The 27,696-nt window shown below is 42.5% G+C and overlaps 1 protein-coding gene across 1 annotated transcript in view; it reads right to left on the bottom strand.

The window, feature by feature from the left end:
- Positions 1-27,353, bottom strand: part of LOC120045820 (transient receptor potential cation channel subfamily M member 4-like) — a 70,611-nt gene extending 43,258 nt beyond the window's left edge. The window contains exons 1-13 of the mRNA XM_038990753.1: positions 27,297-27,353; positions 24,645-24,706; positions 24,233-24,410; positions 17,982-18,162; positions 14,299-14,468; positions 13,463-13,640; positions 11,073-11,137; positions 10,674-10,907; positions 10,287-10,389; positions 6,125-6,246; positions 4,106-4,402; positions 763-864; positions 270-528 (exon numbers count right to left, since the gene is read on the bottom strand). Coding sequence (XP_038846681.1) covers positions 270-528; positions 763-864; positions 4,106-4,402; positions 6,125-6,246; positions 10,287-10,389; positions 10,674-10,907; positions 11,073-11,137; positions 13,463-13,640; positions 14,299-14,468; positions 17,982-18,162; positions 24,233-24,410; positions 24,645-24,706; positions 27,297-27,353 — 2,008 coding nt within the window. The remainder of the gene's footprint in view (positions 1-269; positions 529-762; positions 865-4,105; positions 4,403-6,124; positions 6,247-10,286; positions 10,390-10,673; positions 10,908-11,072; positions 11,138-13,462; positions 13,641-14,298; positions 14,469-17,981; positions 18,163-24,232; positions 24,411-24,644; positions 24,707-27,296) is intronic.
- Positions 27,354-27,696: the final 343 nt, after the last annotated feature.

The following is a 27,696-nucleotide window of genomic DNA, read 5'->3' as shown; positions in this document are numbered from 1 at the left end:
ACAATACTTCTGGCACAGCCCCGAACCTACAGCATAGCGCTACCAACAGCGCTTAGATTTACCATTGCGGTAGGGTTGTTAAAATAGAGCCCCTGGTCTCCGGCGGGGAGTCGCATGTGAGATGAGAGCCAGGAGTGTTACCACTACACCAGGCTCTGCACTGTTTTCCGCTTTTCAACCTTCACAATATTATGGACGAAATGACATAACACCCTCTCCATTATCACTTTTCATGTTTCTATTAAAAAAAAGGTATCCTCTCGTCTCACCGTGAGCCAGGTTCTCGAACCTCTGCGCTAGCTCCTTCATGGCCAGCTTGGTCTCCGTCTCGCTCTCCAGCTTGGACAGCTCCCGTAGGATCTTACAGCCGCTCAGAGCACTGAGGACCGACTCGCCTGCCATCTCCCAGAAGAAGACGGCCATGTCGTTGCGGTTCTGCAGCACAGCCCAGACGAAGAGACTAGCCCAGGGAAAGAGACAGCGCTTGTCCTGGTACACACAGTCGCCCCGCAACAACTTACTCACACGCTGAGAGAAAGGGTGAAGGGGGACGGCGAGAGGGGAAGAGAGAGAGAGAGATGATTGGGGGGAGTTCCAATAACGAAATTAAGTATCTTAGACCAAATATGCAATTTAATTTACACGTATAAAAGTACAAAGCCCACAAAAAGTGAATACAAGGAGAAAATGGAGGGAAATGAAGAAAAATAAACTATGCAAAAGGAAAGAAGGAGATAGATTTTCCTATGTGATTGAGAGTACCTTGAGAGCCTTTCTCTGGGAGGAGATGTTCTCCAGTCCCAGTGGTGAGTGGTAAAATGGCTGACACACATCCCCCATCAAGTCCTCCAGGACTCTCGACACCTGAGAAGAAAGGGAGAGAGGACAGGGTGGTGGAGAAGATAGAGGGGGAAGATAATATGACAAGAAAAGGAGAATGAGGAATGATTGATAACCCATATGAAAAGCATAGGGATGTTTTGTAATGTCCATTTCAAATAACAGCAGGTGCTGTTTTCATACAGCCATAATCCACAACTAAACATTTCCAGATCTAACAGAAATAACTAACCCTCCAGAACTAGATTCAAATAGCATTCATGTTCATTCACCTGATTGAGCTTGCCTGGTGCAATGGAACCCAAAAGTGCAAACACAACCAAAGTACACTACATGACCAAAAGTATGTGGACACCTGCTCGTCGAACATCTCATTCCAAAATCATTGGCATTAATATGGAGTTGCCCCCCCCACCTTTGCTTCTATAAAAGCCTCCACTCTTCTGGGAAGGCTTTCCACTAGATGTTGGAATATTGATGCAGGGACTGGTTTCCATTCAGCCAAGAGCATTAGTGAGGTCGGTGTACTGATGTTGGGCGATTAGCCCTGGCTCACAGTCAGCGTTCCAATTCATACCAAAGGTGTTTGATGGGGTTGAGGTCAGGGCTCTGTGCAGGCCAGTCAAGTTCTTCCACACCGATCTCGACAAACCATTTCTGTATGGACCTAGCTTTGTGCACAAGGGCATTGTCATGCTGAAACAGGAAAGGGCCTTCCCCAAACTGTTGCCACAAAGTTGGAGGCACAGAATCGTCTAGAATGTCAATGTATGCTGTAGGGTTAAGATTTCCCTTCACTGGAACTAAGGGGCCTAGCCCAAACCATGAAAAACAGCCCCAGACCATTATTCCTCCTCCACCAAACTTTACATTTGGCACTATGCATTGGGGCAGGTAGTGTTCTCCTGGCGTACGCCAAAACCAGATTTGTCTGTCAGACTGCCAGATGGTGAAGCGTGATTCATCACTCCAGAGCACGCGTTTCCACTGCTCCAGAGACCAATGGAGGCGAGCTTTACATCACTCCAGCGGACGCTTGGCATTGCACATGGTGATCTTAGGCATAAGTGCCGCTGCTCGGCCATGGAAACCCATTTCATTAAGCTCCCGGTGAGTTTGGAACTTGGTAGTGAGTGTTGCAACCGAGGACAGACAATTTTTAAGTGCAGCATGCTTCAGCACTCGGCGGTCCCATTCTGTGAGCTTGTGTAGCCTTCCACTTCGTGGCTGAGGTGTTGTTGCTCCTAGACGTTTCCACTTTACAATAATAGCACTTACAGTTGACCGGGGCAGCTCTAGTAGGGCAGAAATGTGACAATATGACTTGAAAGTCACTGAGCTCTTCAGTAAGGCCATTCTACTGCCAATATTTGTCTATGGAGATTTCATGGCTGTATGCTCAATTTTATACACCTGTCAGCAACAGGTGTGGCTGAAACAGCCGAATCCACTAATTTGAAGGGGTGTCCACATACTTTTGTAAACAGAGCATTCGGGAATAACTTTTTTAGGTTACAGCCTTAATCTAAAATTGATTAAATGAAAATGTTTTCCTCATCAATCTGCACGCAATACCCCATAATGACAAAGTGAAACCAGGTTTTTAGACATTTTCTGCAAATTCATGAAATAAAATAACAGAAATACCTTATTTAAGTATTCAGACCCTTTGCTATGAGACTCAAAATTCATTTTCTGCAAATTCATGAAATAAAATAACAGAAATACCTTATTTAAGTATTCAGACCCTTTGCTATGAGACTCAAAATTCATTTTCTGCAAATTCATGAAATAAAATAACAGAAATACCTTATTTAAGTATTCAGACCCTTTGCTATGAGACTCAAAATTGAACTCATGTGCATCCTGTTTCCATTGATCATTGAGATGTTTCTACAACTTGATTGGAGTCCACCTGTGGTAAATGAAATTGATTGGACATGATTTGGAAGGGCACACTCCTGTCTATATAAGGTCCCACAGTTGACAGTGCATGTTAGAGAAAAAAACAAGCCATGAGGTTGAAGGAATTGTCCATAGAGCTCTGAGAGAGGATTGTGTCGAGGCACAGATCTGGGGAAGGGTACCAAAAAATGTCTGCAGCATTGAAGGTCCCCAAGAACACAGTGGCCTACATCATTCTTAAATGAAAGAAGTTTGGAACCACCAAGACTTTTCCTAGAGTTGGCCGACCATGCCAAACTGAGAAAACTGTGGGAGAAGGCCCTTGGTTAGGGAGGTAACCAACAACCTGATGGTCACCCTGACAAAGCTACAGAGGTCCTCTGCGGAGATGGGAAAAACGTCCAGAAGGACAACCATCTCTGCAGCACTCAACCAATCAGGCCTTTATGGAAGAGTGGCCAGATGGAAGCCACTCCTCAAAAAAAGACACATGACAGCCTGCTTGGAGTCTGCCAAAAGGCACCTAAAAACTAACAGAATATGAGAAACAAGATTCTCTGGTCTGATGAAACCAAGATGGAACTCTTTGGCCTGAATGCCAAGCGTCACGTCTGGAGGAAACCTGGCACCATCCCTACCGGTGAAGCATGGTGGTGGCATCATCATGCTGTGGGAATGTTTTTCAGCGGCAGGGACTGGGAGACAAGGCAGGATTGAGGAAAAGATGAATGGAGCAAAGTACAGAGAGATCCTTGATGAAAACCTGCTCCAGAGTGCTCAGGACCTCAGACTGTGGCGAAGGTTCACCTTCCAACAGGACAACGACTCTAAGCACACAGCCAACACAATGCAGGAGTGGCTTCGGGACAAGTCTCTGAATGTACTTGAGGAGCACAGCCAGGGCCCGGACTTGAACCCGATCGAACATCTCTAGAGACCTGAAAATAGCTGTGCAGTGACGCTCCCCATCCAACCTAACAGGGCTTGAGAGGATCTGCAGAGAAGAACGGGAGAAACTCCCCAAATACAGGTGTGTCAAGCTTGTAGCGACATACCCAAGAAGAATCGAGGCTGTAATCGCTGCTAAAGGTGCTTCAGCGAAGTACTGACTAAAGGGTCTGAATACTTGTCAATTTGATTGTTTTTAATAAACTTACAAAATGTCTTCATCTGTTTTTTCATTATAGGGTATTGTGTGTAGATTGATGAGGGGGAGAAAACGATTGAATCCATTTTAGAATAAGGCTGTAACAAAATGTGTAAAAAGTCAAGGGGTCTGAATACTTTCTGAATGCACTGTATATGTAGTGTACTTGAAATGAGTACATTGAATAAAAATGTACTAAAAAACATCTCTTACTTCAAATAAACTGAACTTATTCGCAGGCCGCCGCCCCCCTGGCGACCCACCAGACCCTTTGGCAGGAGAGACATCCAGCAGCATGGCCTGCGAGCTTGTCATACCCTGGCGCTCCCCTAGGCGGCGCTGCAGCAGGACGTAGGCTAGAGAGCTGTCGGCCACCGAACGGTAGAGGCTCTCCAGCCGCCCATAGGTCAGGTAGTCCAGGATGTTGAGTCCGTTCTCGGTGAAGAGGCGCACGAATTGTGGCTTGTCGTTGACCAACGCATCCGTCATGGAGTCCTCCAAGTCCTGGTACTGCAAGGGGGGTTAGGGAGGTTGAGAGGTCAAAGGTGAGAGGTAACAGAACAAAAATGTGTGTTTCTTATTGTACAATTTCAGGTAGTCCATCCCTTGTTTTCTTCCACGTGATACCAATGGGCGGCAGGTAGCCTAGTGGTTAGAGCATTGGGCCAGTAATCGAAAAGTTGCTAGTTCGAATCACCAAGGTAAAGAATCTGTTGATGTACCCTTGAGCAAGGCCCTTAACCCTGTTTGCTCCAGGGTTGCCGTTGATAACGGCAGGCCCTGGCTGTGACCCCACTTTCCGAGAGTGTCTCAGGGGGATTTGGGATATGCAAAAAAAACTATTTTCAATACACGCTTGTACATGTGTGAAATGGGAAAAAATATAAACACTCTCCTATGTTGACTAATGAGCACTGCAGTCTACCAATACAGTGTCATGGGAGCTACCTTACTGTGCATGAGATGACCCCCCCCCCCTCCCCTCCCCCCTTCACTTAGAACAGCCTCAATAATCCGGCATGTACTCTACAAGATGTCGAAAGAGTTCCACAGGGATGCTGGCCTATGTTGACTCCAATGCTTCCCACAGTTGTGTCAAGTTGGCTGGATATCCTTTGGGTGGTGGACCATTCTTGATACACACAGGAAACTGTTAAGCATGAAAAACCCAGCAGCGTTGCAGTTCTTGACAAAAACCGATGTGCCTGGCACCTACTATCAAACCCTGTTCAAAGACACTTAAATATTTTCTCTTGCCAATTCATCCTCTGAATGGCAAACATACACAATCCATGTCTCAATTGTCTTCCCTTCATCTACACTAACTGAAGTGGATTTAACAAGTGACAATAAGGGATCATAGCTTTCACCTTGATTTACCTGGACAGCCTATGTCATGGAAAGAGTAGGTGTTCTTAATGTTTTGTATACTCAGTGTATGTCCAAACCTACAATGAAATGGCACATAAACTTGAATCTGAATCTGATGGAACAGGTCTTTGACAGCTGCTGTATAGATGGAACAGGCTGGGTCTCCCAAAGCCTTTGTGGCTAAAGTAGTGTATTATTTATCTCGGCGATCCACTCACGCCACTTGTGAAAACAGTGCTCACGCACAGAAGTTCAGCATTCACACATCTATTTTATAGTTGTTAATCTCTCGTGGCTGTGTGGCTGGAAGAGAGAAATGATTTACTACTAAGTTCTATATGGAGAAAATAATTTAAAAAAAGTGAAAGTATTGAGAAACCCTGTCCCGATTTGATCCCCTCCATTTCCCAATCCTCCTAGACCTTAAGCATTTGAAGAGATGTGTACCCAATATTGTAAAAAGTCTACTGGAATTTTCACAATAGTGCATAGGGCCTAAACCAGGGATCAACAACTAGATTCAGCCATTCAACAATTTTTTTCTTGAGCAGATGGTCAGGGGGCCAGAATATAATTACAAATAATTTGTAGATGGCAAACTGACCACAAGAAGCCCAAACAGATATAATGTTTGACGAAAACATAATTATATCAAACTTTGCTTACATTTGTATACAATCACGTTTCTCTCTATTATGCGTGGGAATACTTGAGAACACATTTCTTAAATGAATATCACTTGGAGCTAATTTCCTGGTGTTTTGAGTCTATTATGTCCCCCCAAGAATTCGGACCGTGTGCCGCCAGTTGGGGAATCCTGGCCTAGGGTCTAGGGGTTGATTGGGCACATGAGTGTCTCACCTTCCAGTGGATGTCTCCATTGAAGAGCTCACTCTTGGCGATGTCCACTCTGTTCCAGGTAACCGCCAGCTTCAGCTCCTCAGTGTAGGGGCTGGCTTCACTTGACACACGCTGCTTACTCGCTGACACACACACGTGCAAAGAGACACGCATAGACACAGAGAGACAGAGAGACACACACAAACAAACACACACACACACGTCTTGACTTGAGGATACTGGACACATACAGTACCAGTCAAAAGTTTGGACACACCTACTCATTCAAGGGTTTTTCTTTATTTGTACTATTTTCTACATTGTAGAATAATAGTGAAGACATCAAAACTATGAAATAGCACATATAGAATCATGTTAAACAAATATAATAATATATTTTATATTTGAGATTCTTCAAAGTAGCCACCCTTTGCCTTGATGACAGCTTTGCAGACTCTAGGCATTCTCTCAACCTGCTTCATGAGGTAGTCACCTGGAATGCATTTCAATTAACAGGTGTGCCTTGTTAAAAGTTATATAGTGGAATTTCTTTCCTTCTTAATGCGTTTGAGCCATTCAGTTGTGTTGTGACAAGGTAGGGGTGGTATACAGAAGATAGTATTTTACCAAATAAGGTCCAAAGTCCATATTATGGCAAGAACAGCTTAAATAAAGAAAAACGACAGTCAATCATTACTTTAAGACAGGAAGGTCAGTCAATGCGGAAATTTCAAGTACTTTGAAAGTTTCTTCAAGTGCAGTTGCAAAAACCATCAACCGCTATGATGAAACTGGCTCTCATGAGGACCGCCACAGGAAAGGAAGACCCAGAGTTACCTCTGCTGCAGAGGATAAGTTCAGAGGATAAGTGTACTTTGCTCCTTTCATCTTTCCCTCGATCCTGACTAGTCTCCCAGTCCCAGCCACTGAAAAACATCCCAACAGCATGATGCTGCCACCACCATGCTTCACCTTAGTGATGGTGACAGATTTAATCCAGATGTGATGCTTGGCATTCAGGCCAAAGACTTCCATCCTGATTTCATCAGACCAGAGCATCTTGTTTCTCATGGTCTGAGAGTCTTTAGGTGCCTTTTGGCAAACTCCAAGCGGGCTGTCGTGTGCCTTTCACTGAGGAGTGGCTTCCGTCTGGCCACTCTACCATAAAGGCCTGATTGGTGAGTGCTGCAGATTTGGTTGTCCTTCTGGAAGTTTCGCCCATCACCAGAGGGGAACTCTAGAGCTCTGTCAGAGTGACCATCGGGTTCTTGGTCACCTCCCTGACCAAGGCCGTTCTCTCCCGGGCAGTCAGCTCTAGGAAGAGTCTTGGTGGTTATAAACTTCTTCCATTTAAGAATGATGGAGGCCACTGTCTTCTTGGGGACCTTCAATGCTACAGATATTTTTTTCCCCCAGATCTGTGCCTCAAAACAATCCTGTCTCGGAGCTCAACGGGCAATTCCTTCGACCTCATGGCTTGGTTGTTGCTCTGACATGCACTGTCAACTGTGGGACCTTATATAGACATGTGTGATACTTTCCAAATCATGTCCAATCAATTGAATTTAGCACAGGTGGACTCCAATCAAGTTGTAAAAACATCAAGGATGATCAATGGAAGCAGGATGCACCTGAGCTCAATTTTGAGTCTCATAGCAAAGGTTCTGAATACTTGTGAAAATAAAATATAAATTATACATTTGCAAAAAAAATAGAAAACCTGTTTTCGCTTTGTCATTATGGGGTATTGTGTGTAGATCGCTGAGGATTTGTATTTATTTAAGCGATTTTAGAATAAGGGTGTAACGTAAAAGTTTTGGGAAAAAGTCAAGGGGTCTGAGTACTTTCAAAAGGCACTGTATCTGGAGCCCTGTAGTTTGGTTTATAGGAGATGAGTGTGCAAATATATTATTGAAGGGGATTGACAACCCATAACCCACCAAGCATCTGGGTGTTGGCTGTTTGTACCATTGGAGTTCAATACTTCTAATAATTTGTTTGGGTGGGAAAGGGATATACATCTTTACCATGGAAGAACAATTGTCAAAAAGATAACTATGAAATGCAGAGACATTATTTTCTCATTCGCCTATTCTAGCTTGTTTTACTCTTGGAAGACATGGACATTGCTGTTTTTATTGTTAATTTTTTTGTCCCCCGTAATGAAATCGGGGAGGGGACTGTGCATTTGTCTCCGTCTTTTTGTTTTTATGTATTTTGTACATGTTCATTGCTTTGTGTTGTTGTTGGTTGTGTCTTTATGGAAAAGGCTAAATAAAATGTTTGAAAGAAAAAAAAATATATACAAATAGAGGACTGGTTCCGGACAACTGTGTGATCACGATCTCTCCACAGCCGATTTGAGTAAGACCGTTACAAAGGTCAACATTCACAAGGCCTCACGGCCAGACGGATTACCAGGACATGTACTCCGACCATGCGCTGACTTACTGGCAAGTGTCTTCACTGACATTTTCAACCTCTCCCTGTCCAAGTCTGTAAAACCAACATGTTTCAAGCAGACCACCTTAGTCCTTGTGCCCAAGAACACTAAGGTAACCTGCCTAAATGACTACCAACCCGTAGCACTCACGTCTGTAGCCATGAAGTGCATTCAAAGGCTGGTCATGGCTCACAACACCATTATCACAGAAACCCTAGACGCACTCAAATTTGCATACCGCCCCAACAGATGATGCAATCTCGATTGCACTCCACACTGCCTTTTCACACCTGGACAAAAGGAACACCTATGTGAGAATATTATTCATTGACTACAGCTCAGCATTCCAACACCATAGTGCCCTCAAAGCTCATCACTAAGCTACGGACCCTGGGACTAAACACCTCCCTCTGCAACTGGATCCTGGACTTCCTAACAGGCCGCCCCCAGGTGGTAAGGGTATGTAACAACACATCCGCCACGGTGATCCTCAACACGGGGGCCCCTCAGGGGTGCGTGCTCAGTCCCCTTCTGTACACCCTGTTCACTCATAACTGCACGGCCAGGCACGACTCCAACACCATCATTAAGTTTGCCGATGACACAACAGTGGTATGCCTGATCACCGACAACGACGAGACAGCCTATAGTGAGCAGGTCAGAGACCTGACCATGTGGTGCAAGGACAACAACCTCTCCCTCAATGTGATCAAGACAAAGGAGATGATTGTGGACTACAGGAAAAGGAGGACGCCCCCATTCTCATCGACGGGCTGTAGTAGAGCGGGTTGAGAGCTTCAAGTTCCTTGGCGTCCACATCACCAACAAACGAACATGGTCCAAGCACACCAAGACAGTCGTGAAGAGGGCACGGCAACACCTATTCCCCCTCAGGATACTGAAAAGATTTGGCATGGGTCCTCAGATCCTCAAAATATTCTACAGCTGCACCATCAAGAGCATCCTGATGGGATGCATCACTGCCTGGTATGGCAACTGCTTGGCTTGCGGCCGCAAGGCACTACAGAGGGTAGTGCGTACGGCCCAGTACATCACCGGGGCCAAGCTTCATGCCATCCCGGACCTATATACCAGGCGGTGTCAGAGGAAGGCTCTAAAAATTGTCAAAGACTCCAGTCACCCTAGTCATACACTGTTCTCTCTGCTACTGCACGGCAAGCGGTACCGGAGCGCCAAGTCTAGGTCCAAGAGGCTTCTAAACAGCTTCTACCCCCAAGCCATAAGACTCCTGAACATCTAATCAAATGGCTACCCAGACTATTTGCATTGCCCCCCCCCCCCCCCCACACTTTTACGCTGCTGCTACTCTCTGTTATTATCTATGCATAGTCACTTTAATAATTCTACCAACATGTACATATTACCTCAATTACCTCGACTAACCGGTGCCCCCGCACATTGACTCTGTACCGGTATCCCCTGTATATAGCCTCGCTATTGTTACTTTACTGCTGCACTTAAATCATTTGTTTATTTTATTTCTTACTTTTTTTGTATTTTTCTTAAAAACGGATTGTTGGTTAAGGGCTTGGAAGCATTTCACCTGTTGTATTCGGCGCATGTGACAAATAACATTTGATTTGATATTATGCCCTGCATCAGCTTATACAGTATGGATCAGCGGTGTGAACTGTGGATACATATGGGCCCATATGGGCAAATTATTCCACTCATGCAATGCTTGCATTCGCGAAACAGGGGTGATACGGTGTATCATACCTCTAACCAAGGCTTTGAGCAAGACCGTGTCAAAGTCATCTGGTCCCTCCTGCTCTCCGTGGTAGACAGTGATCAGATCCCTGTTCAGGTAGATGCTCAGAACCTGTGAACATGGGATAAGAGGAGAGATGCTGAGGTGTAGGTGAAAATAGTATGATGACCAGTTTGGCAAACACTGTTCAAGGGTAATATTTGAGAGGCTCTTTATTGTGGTCAGGCTTTTCAATGTCAATTGAAATAATTATGTTGAAATCCTATCCAATCCTTTCACCTGTTTGTGGTAATGAGGGAAAGGAGATGAAGAGAGGAAGCCGTGAAAGACAATGCTTAGCTGAGAAAATGACCCTTTGCAGCAAAAGACTGCCCCACATTCTCCCTTGCTCTTACCCGTTCTACCAGTTTGTCCATCTCCGTTTCGGACGGAAAGTGCTTCCTAACCTTCTCGGCCACTCTGTCTTTAAGGTCCACACTGGGTCCCGCCTCCCCCTCCCCCTCAGTGGAGGACAGGACGGGGGGCGCAGACGATAGGCTCTCCAGGACGTCGCTGACGAGGTCGGCCACACCACCCGACCCCGCCAGCACCAGCCAGGGCATGGAGTTCCTCAGAGAGAGATCCAACCGCTGGGAAGGAGAGAGGGAAGAGGGGAGGGAGGACGGAGAAGGGAGGGTGATATACAAGCCTTGCGATATACACAGATAGCAATGAGCAACTAATAGATTGATTATCAAAAAGAGTTTGTAAATAAAACTACTCAGACTATAAGAAATTAAGTCATGTGTTTGTACCTCCAGCATGGTTGTCTCTCCTGATATCAGCATGCACAGGACGGGGATGTCAATGCTTCCACTGCCTGACAGACAGATGTTCAGAAATGATTACAACTTCCAACAAAAACAACTGAGTAACAGCTTGAAATGTCTCAACATTTTCTGTTAGCTATACATTACTATTTGCGGCAGGTAAACTAAGAAAGCACTAGTGTATTACAGGGTTCCTACTCAGATAAGAGAAACATAATGTTAAGAATACCAAAGTTTTTAGCGCAATGCATTTCGTTAATGTGTGTCACTGCACTCAAAGAATAAATCGTCTAAGATGACCTTTTCAACTCTGCGTGCTTGCATTTACATTTTGATAAGCTCATTGAAAAGACATGATGTGACATGTAATGGCTAGCCCGGCATGCTCTCCTACACTTGGCAGAAGAACTGGACTATGCCATGGCTGAGGTCCAACAGATGCCATAGCTGTAAAATCGTATTATCATGCATGCAGTGCTTTACTATCACCACAGGATGGCATAATGCACTCTCACGATGTCAACCTGAAAATGCAATAGCTACTCTAGGCATTTCAGCACACAACTAGGTGACTTCAGAGGTCATAGACTATAATAACAGCATTGAATGGTTATAATGCCATTGATTATTACATTTTTTTAAGTTACTATATATATTTTTTTTTCAATACATTATTTTTGGGGGGAACTTTTTATTTATTTATTTTATTTAACCTTTATTTAACCACGTAGGCTAGTTGAGAACAAGTTCTCATTTACAACTGCGACCTGGCCAAGATAATGCAAAGCAGTGGGACACAAACAACAACACAGAGTTACACATGGAATGAACAAACATACAGTCAATAACACAATAGAAACAGTCTATATACAGCGTGTGCAAATGAGGTAAAATAAGGGAGGTAAGGCAGAAAATAGGCCATAGTGGTAAAATAATTACAATTTAGCAATTAAACACTGGAGTGATAGATGTGCAGAAGATGAATGTACAAGTAGAGATACTGGGGTGCAAAGGAGCAAAAATAAATAAATAACAGTATGGGGATGAGGTAGTTGGATGGGCTCTTTACAGATGGGCTATGTACAGGTGGCAATGATCTGTGAGCTGCTCTGACAGCTGGTGCTTAAAGCTAGTGAGGGAGATACGAGTCTCCAGCTTCAGTGATTTTTGCAATTCGTTCCAGTCATTGGCAGCACAGAACTGGAAGGAAAGGCGGCCAAAAGTCGAATTGGCTTTGGAGGTGATCAGTGAAATATACCTGCTGGAGCGCGTGCTACGGGTGGGTGCTGCTATGGTGGCCAGTGAGCTGAGATAAGGCGGGGCTTTACCTAGCAAAGACTTATAGATGACCTGGGGCCAGTGGGTTTGGCGACAATTATGAAGCGAGGGCAAGCCAACGAGAGCATACAGGTCACAGTGGTGGGTAGTATATAGGGCTTTGGTGACAAAACGGATGGCACTGTGATAGACTGCATCCAATTTGCTGAGTAAAGTGTTGGAGGCTATTTTGTAAATAACATCGCCGAAGTCAAGGATCGGTAGGATAGTCAGTTTTACGAGGGTATGTTTGGCAGCAGGAGTGAAGGATGCTTTGTTGCGAAATAGGAAGCCGATTCTAGATTTAATTTTGGATTGGAGATGCTTAATGTGAGTCTGGAAGGAGAGTTTACAGTCTAACCAGACACCTAGGTATTTGCAGTTGTCCACATATTCTAAGTCAGAACCGTCCAGAGTAGTGATGCTGGACGGGCGGGCAGGTGCGGGCAGCGATCAGTTGAAGAGCATGCATTTAGTTTTACTTGCATTTAAGAGCAGTTGGAGGCCACGGAAGGAGTGTTGTATGGCATTGACGCTCGTCTGGAGGTTAGTTAACACAGTGTCCAAAGAAGGGCCAGAACCCCTGTGGTAACGCAAGATTAATCATCCTCTAGAATTCAAATCAATACTAGTATAAGTAATATGGTAATAGCTTGGTGTTGCCACATGACAGCCTAGCTTTAACCTATCCAGTTCAACCAGAACCACAACAGCAGGGCAACAGAGACAAAAGGAGGCCCTGTTCGAATACTTTCAAATGCATCTTTCCTTTCTCCCTTCCTTGAGGTGATAACTGATCTAACATAATTGTCCAGTCATGCTGATGAGTGATTACTTCAAGGAGGGAGGAAAGGATGAATTTTGGATAGGTTGAAGCCACGCAGTCAGGTGGCAACAACAAGCTAAAACCATATACTAGTATGGATTCAAATAAAAAGACGCCCTCCACCGGAAGTAGTGCCCTTATTTCTCACATAGTTTACCTGAGGCACATGCTTTTGTCAAGCCTGAATTAGAACAGAGACTAAATTGACGTATTTGAATCCAACGTCTCTCACCCCAGATGCCTGTACGCTGATGGGAAATATAGTCCTCCAGCCGGGCCCTGAAGCCTGCCTCGCCCCCTCTGCGGCCTACACTCCCATCATCCACCAGAAGGAAGGCCTGGTAGTTGTTGTCCAGGCAACATGAGTCACGGGACGTGTTCTGGAAGTAGTACCTAGCAGGAAAGCTACCCTGAAAGAGGGGGAAACAAGACATGGTCAGAACATGGGGGCTTTTCATACTACTGTGACTGGAAATAATTGCAAAAATCGCTGAAGTTGGAGACTTATATCTCCCTCACTAACTTTAAACATCAGCTATCTGAGCAGCTAACCGATCGTACACAGCCCATCTGTAAATAGCCCATCCAATCTACCAACCACATCCCCATATTGTTTTTGACTTTTTTGCTCTTTTGCACACCAGTAGTTCTACTTGCACATCATCATCTGCACATCTATCACTCCAGTCTTAATTTGCTGAATCGTAATTACTTGGCCTATATACTATGGCCTATTTATTGCCTTACCTCCTCATGCCATTTGCACACACTGTATATAGACCTTTTTCCTATTGTGTTATTGACTGTACGTTTGTTTATTCCATGTGTAACTCTGTGTTGTTGTTTGTGTCGCACTGCTTTGCTTTATCTTGGCCAGGTCGCAGTTGTACTGGCCTACCTGGTTAAATAAAGGTGAAATAAATAAAACTGAGCCAAACCGAGCCAAGCCAAAATATCTACCATCATTTCCACCATTGTTTCTTGAACTATGCTGAAAAAGACAATGTGAAAAGGAAATATCTGAGTTAGCAGTTTGGTTCGGCACGATAGCGTGTGTGCGTGCATTACCTGCGGATTGACCAGCTGCTGGCGGTTGTGAACCAGGCCCCAGGGAGCGATGCCCAGAGCCACCACCTTGTTCAGGGAGACAGAGGAGGCAGCGGTGGCATGGTCCCTTACCGCTTCCCCTACACACCTCCCGACACCCTCACGCAGGCCTCCAGTCAGTATCCACGCTCCTGTAGTAGTAGGTGTGTGTGTGTGTGTGTATGTGTGTGTGTGTGAGAGAGAGAGAGGAGAATATCATGGGATGTTATTACATGATCAAGTATATTTCCAGTTAAAAGTGGTAAGATGGTATTATATTGACAAGTAATGATGGTTACTTGGAGCAAATATGATTCAAGAGAAATAGCTAATAATGTTAGCAGACGATTCGGTCATTGTCAGTTGCTTGCTAGGAAAACAACTGAGTAGGCCTAATGTTGTAGATTTTGTAGAATGGTGAGGCCACTTTTATAGAGACCAAATGTTACAAAAAACAAAAGTCATGGCAACTCACTCACTCATTATCACTGGTTCTTTAGTCATAATTTTCAAAATTTTTATTCAGGATTATTGATTGTCTAAATACATCTGTCCTCTCCTCGTACTTCTCCTTATTGAGCCAATTACTCTCTCTTTCCTCCCACTCTTAAGTTCAATGTTATTTGTGCTTGCATCAGCAGTAGCTTTTAACCTAGATAATGGTGGGTGTTGTATGTGAAGCTGGAGTGGGGGAGTGGGAGTAGAGCTTCTCAATGAAATGCTAAAAACCAGAGCATCTCATATAAAATGCCCGTGAGTGGCGCAGTAGTCTAAGGCACAGCATCTAAGCGCTTGAGGTGTCACTACAGACACCCTGGTTCGAATCCAGGCTGTATCACAACTGCCCGTGATTGGGAGTCCCATAGAGCGGCGCACAAATCCCCAGCGTCGTCCGGGTTTGGCCGGTGTAGGCCATCATTGTAAATAAGTATTTGTTCTTAACTGACTTGCTTAGTTAAATAAAGGTTCAATGTAAAAAAAAATATTAAAAGGAACGTTACATATTGCATAACATAGGAGGCTGAAACACAGCAAAGGTGATTTAAAAAAGAATTATAAATCCACTTACTAATAAGCTAGATGGAGCAGAATACCTGGAGATATGAGGGGAGACAATTCATGCGATTGTATTATCTCTTGAAAGACCCCTCTACTTCTTATGAAAATGACAGGTTAGAGAGCAAGGTTTTCCAAATATTCAGTCATCCTAGTATATTCAAAGGGTCACCGGAAAATTCTAAAAGAATCAGAAAGGTGGGTCACAGCTTGTACAACTTTGGTAACCACTGGGTCAGAGAGTGTAGAGGGCGGGACAGCTGCGAACAGTAGTGGATTTCCACGATTCCCTATCACCCCTCGGGTATGGGACTAATTTGTAGTACAATGACCATTTCCTCTCTCCTGAAGTGACAAGGCCACGGGCCCGCACCAGCTACTTGTCGTTCTCCAGAAGTCCCTCTGAGGCCTAAGAGTTCCAGACAAAACAATAAATATGCTCACACTCACTGTGGTATTGCACGGCGAGAGAGTTGTATAGTGGTTGTGCAAGGCAGAGGTCATACAGTAGGGTGAGAATTGTCTTCAGTTCTTAGTGTCTTTCCTGTTGCTATAAGTACGCACTTACAGAAGAAAACTGTTGCAACCTTTTTTGTGTGGCTAAGTTTTCAAATCAGCAAATGTTGTGACTTAGTAAAACCTAGAGTTTCAGTATTTGCCTAAAATCCCAATGCATTGTCCTGGATGGTCACAATATATTACAGTTAGTGGATTTCATAAAAATAAAAATAGTGAGACATTACAAAAGTTATCCTTTTTAGATAAACCAATACTAAATATATTAACCTCACCAAATAATTTATTAAAACACTTTTTGCAATGAAGGTCTAAAGCATCCTCAACAACACTCTGTAGGGAAGCACCATGATCTACCTGGAGGACAGCTAGTTTCCATCCTCCTCTGGGTACATTGATCTAGCAGGCTCATGGTTCTCAGCCCCTTCCATAGATTTACACAGTAGTTATGACAACATCCGGAGGACATCCTCCAACCTATCAGAGCTCTTGCAGCATGAACTGACATGTTGTCCACCCAATCAAAGGATCAGAGAATGAATCTAGTACTGAAAGCATAAGCTACAGCTAGCTAGCGCTGCAATGCATAAAATGTGGTAAGTAGTTGACTCAAAGAGAGAGAAAGACAACACTTGAACTGTTTTGAACAAATAATTTTCTTCAAAAATGAATGAGAAGAAAGAGCTATATTTCGTTGTATTTTTTTACACGGCTTAATTTAACTAGACAAGTCAGTTAAAAACAAATTCTTATTTACAATGACAGCCTACCAGGGAACAGTGGGTTAACTCTCTTGTTCAGGGGCAGAACGACATATTTTTACCTTGTCAGCTTGGGGATTCAATCCAGCAACCTTTCGGTTACTGGCCCAACACTCTAACCACTAGGCTACCTGCCACCCCAACTAGCTAGCTAGTTTTTACCTACTCAAACACGTGGCTCAAACAGAGAGGGGTGCTATGTTAGCTAGCTGGCTATGGCTATCCAACACTGGAACTCTTCCAAGTCAAGGTAAGCTTCTGGTTTTATTAATTTAATGCCACCGGGGCCCTCCGGTGTAATTACTAAACTGCTTGCTGACTGTACACTGAACTGCATGATTGTAGCGGCTATGACGTTAACTAATATGGTGACAACAATGTAGGCTATGTGTAGAGGTTAGTGGTTATGATATGAAGGTTTGGCTTGGGAAGGTTTTTTCACCTGGTCACAGACAGCTAATGTGTTGTGCACTTATGTCCACAAGTGAAGGGAAAATGTGAGGAGGAGATCGCGTAGATACGAGAAGGAATTATACAACGATAAAAATGATCATGCTGTTTGTATTTGGCTGCTATGAAAGTGAACTGTGTTTGCGTGTGATCAGGGCTGTATTCATTCTGCCGATTCTGTTGAAAAATGGGGGCAAACGGATCGAAACGGGTATAAACATACCTGAATTTGTCCAACAGAAACTCTCGTTTGCAACTGTTGATTACACCCTAGATCAACTAGAAGCAGGCAAGAGTGTGGAAGGCAGTATTGAATGTGTCACTGTCTGTTATTTTGATGACTAAAAATGTTCTCTCGACCTGTGCACCTACATTGTAAACTTTCAGTTACAGGCTAGGTTGTAGCAACCTCATGATGGGTTCGGGAAAATTTGAGTATCATGTAGTAGCTTAAACCTGTCAATGTTACATTGACATGACTGAATGGAATATGAATGACATGCTGTAATAATAAAAAGAATATAAATAATGCCATGCTCATAAAAAAAATTATAATAACTGTCCTCCGTCATCTTAAAATGGCCGCTACTGATTACAGTATATCAAAAAACTCACCTACTCACCTACAAAGGTGGCGGCCTCCATGGACTTACCTCGTTTGATACGTTTTCTGTATTGTAGCTTTCTCACCGTTACTCTCTTTTTATATCTGTATTTAGCACAGTATACATGATCCCAATTGAACAATGTTGGGCGCCATAGTTTAAAAACTCTGTAGATAGTGCCAAAACAATGACGTCATATCTGTATTCTGCCATCTTTATGCACATGCGTGTTCAGAAAGTGCCATTGAGTAAGGAGAGGAGGCGGTTCCATCAGTACCTGTGCTCTGGGAGGCTTTGACCAATCCCTGCCTCAGGACCTCCCGTACCCACGTCTTGACTTTTGCCCTCCCCTCCCCGCTCACCACTGACACCACCAGGTTGGGCGGAGGTAGCCCCCAGTGGGCCGTCATCAGGGTGTAGACGATGGAAGGAGGGGTGTCCCACGAGAGACGCAGGAACTAGGGGAGAGAGAGAAAGAATAGTACATGCCAATAGTAGACAGTCTATACGATAATATTGTATATAGTATAGGATACTCTCTTCGTCTCCTTCCCTTCATCTGCACTAATGTAAAAGATCTGTGTCTCTGCTCTATCATTATTACCAGAAAGCCATAGTAATGATGATTAATCAATTCAGGAACAAAATGAATGTTGACAGGGGAAAGAAAGCAGTATGAAGATGGGAGCAGCAGAGAGAGAAACAGTCAGACAAGTACATACATAGTGAGAGAAAGCAAATAGATCTACAGTGGTTCCTCCTTTAAAAGCTGTGTCATACTGCGGCACACCCTCGGGCTGCTGCAGCATTCTGTGGCACGTTATCTATTTGTCAGCCATTTTTTCTGTTAATGCAACTTATTGCTAGTTTGACCACCAGAGGACATCTTTGAGAAGCATTTGATAGTCTTCTGCATTGGCGTTATCAGATAATTTAAAACCTTTTTGTAATAACATAGTATATGGGATTGATTTTAATAAATTTGGCTTTATTCATTTGATTAATATTATGGTGTTTCTATTCAGAGAAAAACAAAGAACAAAACCCTCATGGAATGGAAAATACGGTGCTGTTACAACGTGACGGTCAGGAGAAGGTTACAGGATTGGAGGATTCTAAATTGTTTGCCTTCATTAGACAACTTTGTTCCAATATTTCTGTAAATCAGTGATATTTATTCCATAGTAATTCATTATGGATCCATAACTAAATCAACATCTGCATTTTGAAAGAGTATTTTTATCATTATATTATTAACAAAATGTGTTTATTTGCTTATTAGGCTTCTGTGCAGTCTACAATCCATAGTGTAGTAAACATGGGAACGTGCCTAATTCCTTACATAAGGGAGAGCAGGCCATGTCTGTACTACAGAATGCGGGGCACGCGGGAGACCGGGATTCAAATCCACGATGGGGAGGAAGGAGTAGGCTGTCCTTGTAAATAAGAATTTGTTTTTAACTGATTCCATATGTATTATTTCATAGTTGTTATGTCTTCACTATTATTCTACAATGTAGAAAATAGTAAAAATAAAGAAAAATCCTGGAATGAGTAGGTGTGTCCAAACTTTTTACTGGTACTTGCTTAATTACTTTGATTAATATGTTTTTTCTATTCCAAGAAAAAGTAAAAACCCTCTGGGTTTCCATTAGGATGGAACGGAAAATATGGCGCTGTACAACGTGACGGTCGGCAGTACAGTACTGGGCTATTTAGCTGAAGAATCCCCGCAGGGCACGTGCGTGAACGGGGTTCAATTCCCCGACAGGGAGGAAGGAGTAGGCTGTCCTTGTAAATAAGAATTGACTTGCCTAGTTAAATAAAGTTTGCACTAAGAGCATAACATTTCTGCACCTGAATTTTCAAATTCTTGTCTAACCAATACCCAAATAGAGATTAAGTGAAAATAAAAAACTCAAAAAACAGTTGTGAGCTTTTGCTTCTAACTTCAATTTTCTCTTTAAATAAATAAGACCTACACCATTTTTAACAGAACATTACTCAACACTAGTGAGACTCATTTCGCCTATGGTAGGCCTACAGTATACCTAAAAATATTTTTTCAATGATGTAACTCTCCGCCGATAATTACATTTAGAGGATTGCAGGACTCTAAACTAATATCTCAAGGGCATTTTCCATTAGATAAGAGACTTTCATATAATTCTAAAGGAATTCATAATAATCACTTTGTTTAAAAAGTATCGATATTTTGGAGATTTTGTTTTTATTTAACCTAGAGTGAGCGAGAAAAAGGCAATTCTTGAACATGGGATGAGACATTCTCACTAATTTGTAAATATAGCCAGTTTGTTTTTTTAGAATTATTTTTTAGCAGACATCACTAGCTTCAACACATATCTTAAGAATATCATGGAATATTTGACAAAATAATTTCTTATGGATCCATAACTAAATAAACATCAGCATTTTGAAAGAGTATTTTTTATCTATATTCTTCAGTTACACATCCTTGGAATAGCAGAACAGCATAACAAGAACAGCATAATGGTCCGGGCGGCCCATGCTGTGCCTGGTGAGCAGTTGGGCAAGTTCTGTTGTCAGAAGAGGAATGGAAATGTCAGGGTGAACCCACGACCTGACGAACCCGCCGCGTATGTTGACTCTGCCTGTCGGAGGTGGAGTTCCAGAGCTCACAAGTGTGCCTGGCATGGATTGTGACTCCATCTCATTCCTCGCCCATGAGCACCTTCATCAGATGAGCAGAATGGTACCGCCCTGAGCCCCTATAGATTACAGTGGCCTGTGATAGAAACGGTAGATCAATTAAGAATTAGAAGTGACTCCAACACACAAATGAGGCGTACACATTTTAAGACTCTAGCTTAATCTTAGGGCTAGGCGTCCCGTCAGTGGGACACCTGTCGACAATTTCTGGTGAAATTGGAGGGCGCGCAATTCCAATAAATAATCTTTAAAATTACGGATAGTAAACATCTAGGTACATACAAGTATCTTATATTATTTAAAAGCTTAAATTCTTGTTAATCTAACCGCATTGTCCGATTTACAATAGGCTTTACAGCGAAAGCATGCCATGCGATTGTTTGAGGACAGCGCCCCACATCAACATATTTTTCAACCAGCACAGGCTTCATAAAATCACAAATAGCGATTAAATAAATCACTTACTTTTTGAAAATCTTGATTTGCAATCCAAAGGGTACCAGCTACAACATGCATGGTCGTTTTGTTAGATGAAATGCTTCTTTATTTCCCAAAAAGTCAGTTTAGTTGACGCCATCGATTTGAGTTCTACATGCAGACAAAGGAATCCATAAAGCTACCGCTAAACTTTGTTAGAACAAGCCAAACCTGTTTTCAAAATGCCTCCAGTTGTCCATCACTGCTGTAAATAAAAACATAGCATCTTGTTTACATTCTTTATTGTGTCACACATAATTTGTATCTAACTTTCCAATTACTTTTAGAGTTTGGGATTTACAAATGTGTGCTTTTCATTATTAGTTACATTGTTTTAGTTCGAACGTACATACTTTTTTTCTTTAAATTATTGTTTTATGTAGGATGCTACATTTCTGACCAGTTGCAATTGTAAGTAGGGCTAATAAAATAAATCCTACTTCTATTAGGCTGTTAAGTCTCATAGCCCACCTCATCCAGTTAAGTAATTTTATATAGGTCTAGGCTCTGAAGAAATAGACTCCAATTAAGCCCTCTTGTTGTTTGTAAAGTCAAATTAAAATGAATATTATTGTTGAAATGAATTGCTTGACTGGTGTAGGTTTTCTCCATCTGTTGGTGTGCAACACTTGTATAACAAGTTAGCTATATTTTCAGCACCAGCCACTGTTCACCTCCTATTGATTGCCGCCAGTTGTTTTTCAAATTGAACCTTTATTTAACTAGGCAAGTCAGGTAAGAACAAATTCTTATTTACAAATGGCGGCCTACTCCGGCCAAACCCGGATGACGCTGGGCCAATTGTGCGCCGCCCTATGGTACTCCCAATCATGGTCGTATGTGATACAGCCTGAATTCGAACAAGGGACTGTAGTGACGCCTCTTGCACCGAGATGCAGTGTCTTAGACTGCTTCGCCACTCGGGAGCCATGACAAATAAATATATATGTATGTTTTTTCAGAACACTAACTGTGTGTAGGTAGATACGTGTAGGTACATTGCCTTGCAAAAGTATTCATCCCTCTTGGCGTTTTTCCTATTTTGTTGCATTACAACCTGTAATTTAAATTGATTTTTATTTGGATTTCATGTAATAAACATACACAAAATAGTCCAAATTGGTGAAGTGAAATTAAAAAAATTACTTCTTTCAAAAAAAATCGAACGGAAAAGTGGTGCGTGCATATGTATTCACCCCCTTTGCTATGAAATATATTATTAAAAAATGGAAAGAATATGTCACCACAACAAACCTGCCAAGAGAGGGCCGCCCACCAAAACTCACAGACCAGGCAAGGAGGGCATTAATCAGAGAGGCAACAAAGAGACCAAAGATAACCCTGAAGGAGCTGCAAAGCTCCACAGCGGAGATTGGAGTATTTGTCCATAGGACCACTTTAGCCGTACACTCCACAGAGCTGGGCTTTACAGAAGAGTGGCCAGGAAAAAGCCATTGCTTAAAGTGTTCGCCAAACGGCATGTGGGAGACTCCCCAAACATATGGAAGAAGGTCCTCTGGTCAGATGAGACTAAAATTGAGCTTTTTGGCCATCAAGATAAACGCTATGTCTGGCGCAAACCCAACACCTCTCATCACCCCGAGAACCTCATCCCCACAGTGAAGCATGGCGGTGGCAGCATCATGCTGTGGGGATGTTTTTCATTGGCAGGGACTGGGAAACTGGTCAGAATTGAAGGAATGATGGATGGTGCTAAATACAGGGAAATTCTTGAGGGAAACCTGTTTCAGTCTTCCAGAGATTTGAGACTGGGACCGAGGTTCACCTTCGAGCAGGACAATGATCCTAAGCATACTGCTAAAGCAACACTTGTGATGTTTATTGGGAAACATTTAAATGTCTTGGAATGGCCTAGTCAAAGACCAGACCTCAATCCAATTGAGAATCTGTGGTATGACTTAAAGATTGCTGTACACCAGTGGAGCTGGTGCAGTTTTGCCTTGAAGAATGGGCAAAAATCCCAGTGGCTAGATGTGCCAAGCTTATAGAGACATACCCAAAGAGACTTGCAGCTGTAATTGCTGCAAAAGGTGGCTCTACAAAGTATTGACTGGGGAGTGAATAGTTTTCAGTTTTTATCTTATTTCTTGCTTGTTTAACAATAAAAATATATATTTGCATCTTCAAAGTGTTGGGTAAATCAAATGATGCAAACCCCCCAAAAAATCTGTTTTAAATCCAGGTTGTAAGGTAACAAAATAGGAAAAATGCCAAGGGGGTGAATACTTTTGGAAGCCACTGTAGATGTGGAACGATAGATACAAATGATTAGTTGGGGAGAGGAGGGGGAGAGATTTCACACCTAGCTCAAGTTGGACAGGGGGGTTCACACCTAGCTCGGCTATTAGACAATTCTTTAGTAAAGGTTGAATAGTCTATTGTTCAGCTAATAGCCCATCCTGCTACTACGCTTGTGAAAAACTAATAATACTTTTCCCCCTTTCCACATGTTAAAGATTACATTTGATAAAGTGTTTTTAGCCACAATCGGCCCCAACCCCAATTAATACATTTGGGCACAGTCGATAGCCTGCTGGACTTCGGGCCAAAATGTTGAGGGTTCAAAACCTGCTCCCTGCTTGTTTCATTACATTATTATGCCGGTCTCAGAGCAAAAAACTCCCATCTCGTTCCCCGCTCTCTTCCAAGCGTCACTGAGTGGCTCGCTTCTGGGCATGCTGGCAGGATGGACTGTTTTTTATTCTATATATATAGGAATTACAAATCAGCCTAATTTAAACCAAGGTTTCTAGTCTATTGCATAGTTACAATGTGTAATCATTGATGTCCCAGGAGCCAGAGTGGTAAACACTGTTGAAGTGTATAATTGTAATTCATACATGCAGACACAGCATCATTCAAAGAATGAGGTTTGATACATCTGATATTGGATATGACTGGGAAAAAAACTTCCTAAATAGCGATTTTCATAAATTAACTTTATGACAAAATAATATGCACAATCGTTTGTCTCTACATTAACTAACATATTCCTCTCAATTGTAAATGTTTTGCTTGACTCGTTATGACGTTATAATTACTTAAATTTGCTTCCACCATAATGTTTTGTCAGCCATCTTTGCTGAAGAAAGTCACCAGGGATGAGTGGCTCGCGTCAAATTCGTCATTGGAACCACTCGGTATGATTGGTCATATAAAAACCTTGGGACCCAAATACATAATGAGTGCTTTAAAACTCCCCCTTGCGGTGGTCCGGAGCAATGAAGCCGTGACGCTGGGTACCTCTAAGTCCAGCGGTGTAAGCTCGCAACTTTTAAAGGAGGAACCACTGTAGGGAGAGGGAGAAGCATACAGACAGACAGAAAGACAGACACCTACTTTGCTTTGTCTCTTGCTGGCGCCGGCGAACTCCAGCTCTCCGAAGGCGTCGGTGGGGTACTCGGAGGAATGCTGGGAGCTGTTCCAGTGGCTGACGATGGCTGTGCTGAAATAGTCCCCCAGAGCCACTGACTCATGGGTGTCCCGCGTACCCCCACACTGACACAGCCTGCCATTACTAAGGGAGAGGAAATGGGACAATCAGCAGCAGCATAGGAAAAGATTAATCATTACTTTGATAATTTACATTATAAGAATAACAATCCTAATTTTATTCATCATTACTATATTCAAGCTTTACAGTTATTGGCCTCCTGAGCTTGCATTAGTTTGAGCGATAGGTGAAAAAATTGAAATGTTAATAAAACAAGTGTAGAGAATGTGGGAAACTGGGAATGCAATTAGACTTTACCTGAAAGAATCCTCTACGAAAGTTGTGCACACTCGTTTCTTGATAATTTTGGGTATCCAGCTCTGAAATTATAATTAAGAGAAGGTTAGTTTATAACCATCAAGATTGATGATATTTGATTGATTCAAGAAGCAAAATACATATGCTTTGGTGTGTTATTGCAGGTGTTGTTTCCACCCTGACACTTTCAGGGTGCCTCACTAAATTAAGAGTAGGCCTAACTGTTAGGCCTCCTGTAATATTAATTCCAAAATATGACACTGTTTTTTATATTTCAACCCTGTCAAACTGTGCTCATGCATTACATGTGAAAAATATTGATCTTGCTGCTGTTTTCTGTTTGCTAGTTTTTCTCCAGCTTTTTCTGGGACACCTTGAAACCTCACCGATGCCCTCAAAGGTTAAAAGTAATAGGTGCTTTGAAAAAAGTGCCTAACTACCAGTAATTTACCAAAGTTACCTGAATTTTCTGTAATTTCAGTAATTAACAGGTAATCAATTGAAAATGTGATAATTTATACTTCAATAATATAAATATATATATATATATATATATTCCTTTTTTTTCTTAAAATGTACATCTGTGTCCATATTGTCCATGTCATGAGTTTCTAGTGGATAGACCATATTATTCAAGAGAAAATAGTTAATGAAAAAAGCATCTAATCAACAATGGCATAATTTTCAAGTAACTCTGCCACCGGTTTGCCACCCATTTGCCATATTATTACTCCTACATAGCAAATAGGCCAGTCTTACCTAGTGTTGATCTTCAGTGTCACATTTATTGTGTTGATTCATGTATTAAAAACCACACCCATCATTATCATATTTCCCAGCATGCTCTATTGCAGGTTGATTTTTAGAATTGTTTGTTTTAATATCTATGTTTTTGCATGTACATTAATTAATTAATCTTGTGCTACTCAAATATAAATAACATACAATTTGTTAAACTAATTCAATCCGATTTATTGCACCGTTACTGAAATGGTTGTTCCAGTTTAGACGGTTTAGGTCAGGGGTGGGCAGACTTTTAGCTCGAGAGCCAAAATGGGATTTTGAAATTCAACAGAGGGTTGCATTTTTTGAAAGACCAATAGTTTTTTAAAATCTGTTTGCAGGTGCCTCTTGAGTGGCGTAGCGATTTAAGGCACTGCAATGCAGTGCTTGAGGTGTCACTACAGACCGGGTTCGATCCCAGGCTGTGTCACAGCTGGCTGAGACTGGGAGACCTATGAGGCAGCGCACAATTCGCCCAGCGTCATCTGGGTTAGGAGAGGGTTTGGCAGGACGGGCGCATGCACGCTGACAAGGCTGCCAGGTGTTTCCTCCGACACATTGCTGCGGCTGGCTTCTGGGTTAAGCGGGCATTGTGTCTAGAAGCAGTGCGGCTTGGCTGGGTCATGTTTCGGAGGACGCAAGGCTCTCGACCCTCGCCTCTCCTGCGTCCATACGCAAGTTGCTGCGATGGGACAAGACTGTAACTACCAATTGGATACCACGAAATTGGAGAGAAAAAAAGGACAATAAAAAAACAATTTTAAAAAGTTTTTTTATTTTGTCTCGCGGGCCGGCTTGAAGTGCCCGGCGGGCCGTACTTTTCCCCCCCTTGGTTTAGGTAGTCTCATATTGTGGGTGAATAAAAATTCAAGATGTTGGATATCCCCACTCTTGCTGAATTCCAATAGAAATGACATCACTTTGCAAGCATGCTTGCAGTCCTGCTGTTACCTGTAAAACCATGAGTTCAGGCCACTGTATTAGGGTAAAGCTAGGCCCTTTATAAAATATGTGTTGTATTGTGTTGAAGAATATACATCTAATAATATCCTCTTAGGATCTCACTTGGTGAAGGCCACAGGACTGAAATGGAAAATGTGTATTTTTCTCCCCTCTCTGCTGATGAGTATTTTTCTCAGCTCATTCAGGAGTAATACAGGCCTAGTGCACTAATTTGGTGCGGTGGAACTTTTATTTATATATTTTTTTTTAATTGTGATTTATCAGCGGGTGCTGCAGTGCAACTTCAAGCTGCTATGCTTGAAAGGCAAGGCACTAGGAAATATGCAAATAAGGCTTTACACTAAGCAGTGTGTTAATTTAACACTGAAAAGTGTGTACCCCAATACACTGGACCGGTGTTAAATCAGACCAGTGGTAGATGTAACACTGTGTTGATTTAACACAGGGGAATTTGCTGTGTATTTAAAAACTCATGTTCATGCAGCATACTTTTGGCGATGCTCGGAACAGTGAAAATGTATGGAAAATCACAATGCGAAAAAACCACTCAGATTTACAATTAATCAATTGTAAAATAATGTGATACCAGGAAGAATAGCCAACATTTTTTTTTTTTACAAACGAATAATACCATAACTATGTTGTTATCCCACATTCTACAGTAGTGCATAGCTAGGCTACCCGATAGACACGTTTCAAAATGTTGATTGCAGCCGTGTTGAAAGCGCGTTGCTGCCGCGCCACCTACGCATTCAAAGAGCCACGGTACGCTCAGCCTATTTCAATCGTAGTCTAGCCCCCACATAATAAATAGCCCCACATGCGGTAAATCAATACTGTATAGTACAGTCAACTTTAGGTTACAAAGGAATACAATTTCTCACACTTGTTTTAAAGCATTCCCACCTGATCTTTCTCGGTCTTTGACATTTCGCCGTCGCCTTCTCCTTCCGCATCGCTCATCTCAAATACCTATCGTTTTATTCACGAAAAACTATGAACAGATAGGTTATCCATTGGACTTAACCTTTTCTAAATTAGTGGTCATACGGTGAGCGTTCAGAATTGAGTATGAAAATCCAGTTTCGTTGTGGTTACATTCCGCGACACGTCTGCTAGGTAGGTGTGGTTAGAATCATGAAAGGGTATATAGAAGGAAATCTGAAAAAAGTTTATTGCGAAAATGGGGTAAGACCAATGCAGCGTATGAATAACAAGTCCAGTCTAGACAGACAATTGAGGCATGGCAGGACTGAATAATGCGGCTAATAACGTTGAATATGCTCCAAACTATCCACCTTTAATA

This window comes from Salvelinus namaycush, chromosome 4 (genome assembly GCF_016432855.1).
Source record: "Salvelinus namaycush isolate Seneca chromosome 4, SaNama_1.0, whole genome shotgun sequence".
In the NCBI taxonomy this organism is placed as follows: Eukaryota; Metazoa; Chordata; class Actinopteri; order Salmoniformes; family Salmonidae; genus Salvelinus; species Salvelinus namaycush.
Note: the sequence above shows the minus strand (reverse complement) of the source record. Positions and strands in the feature narration are given on the sequence as shown.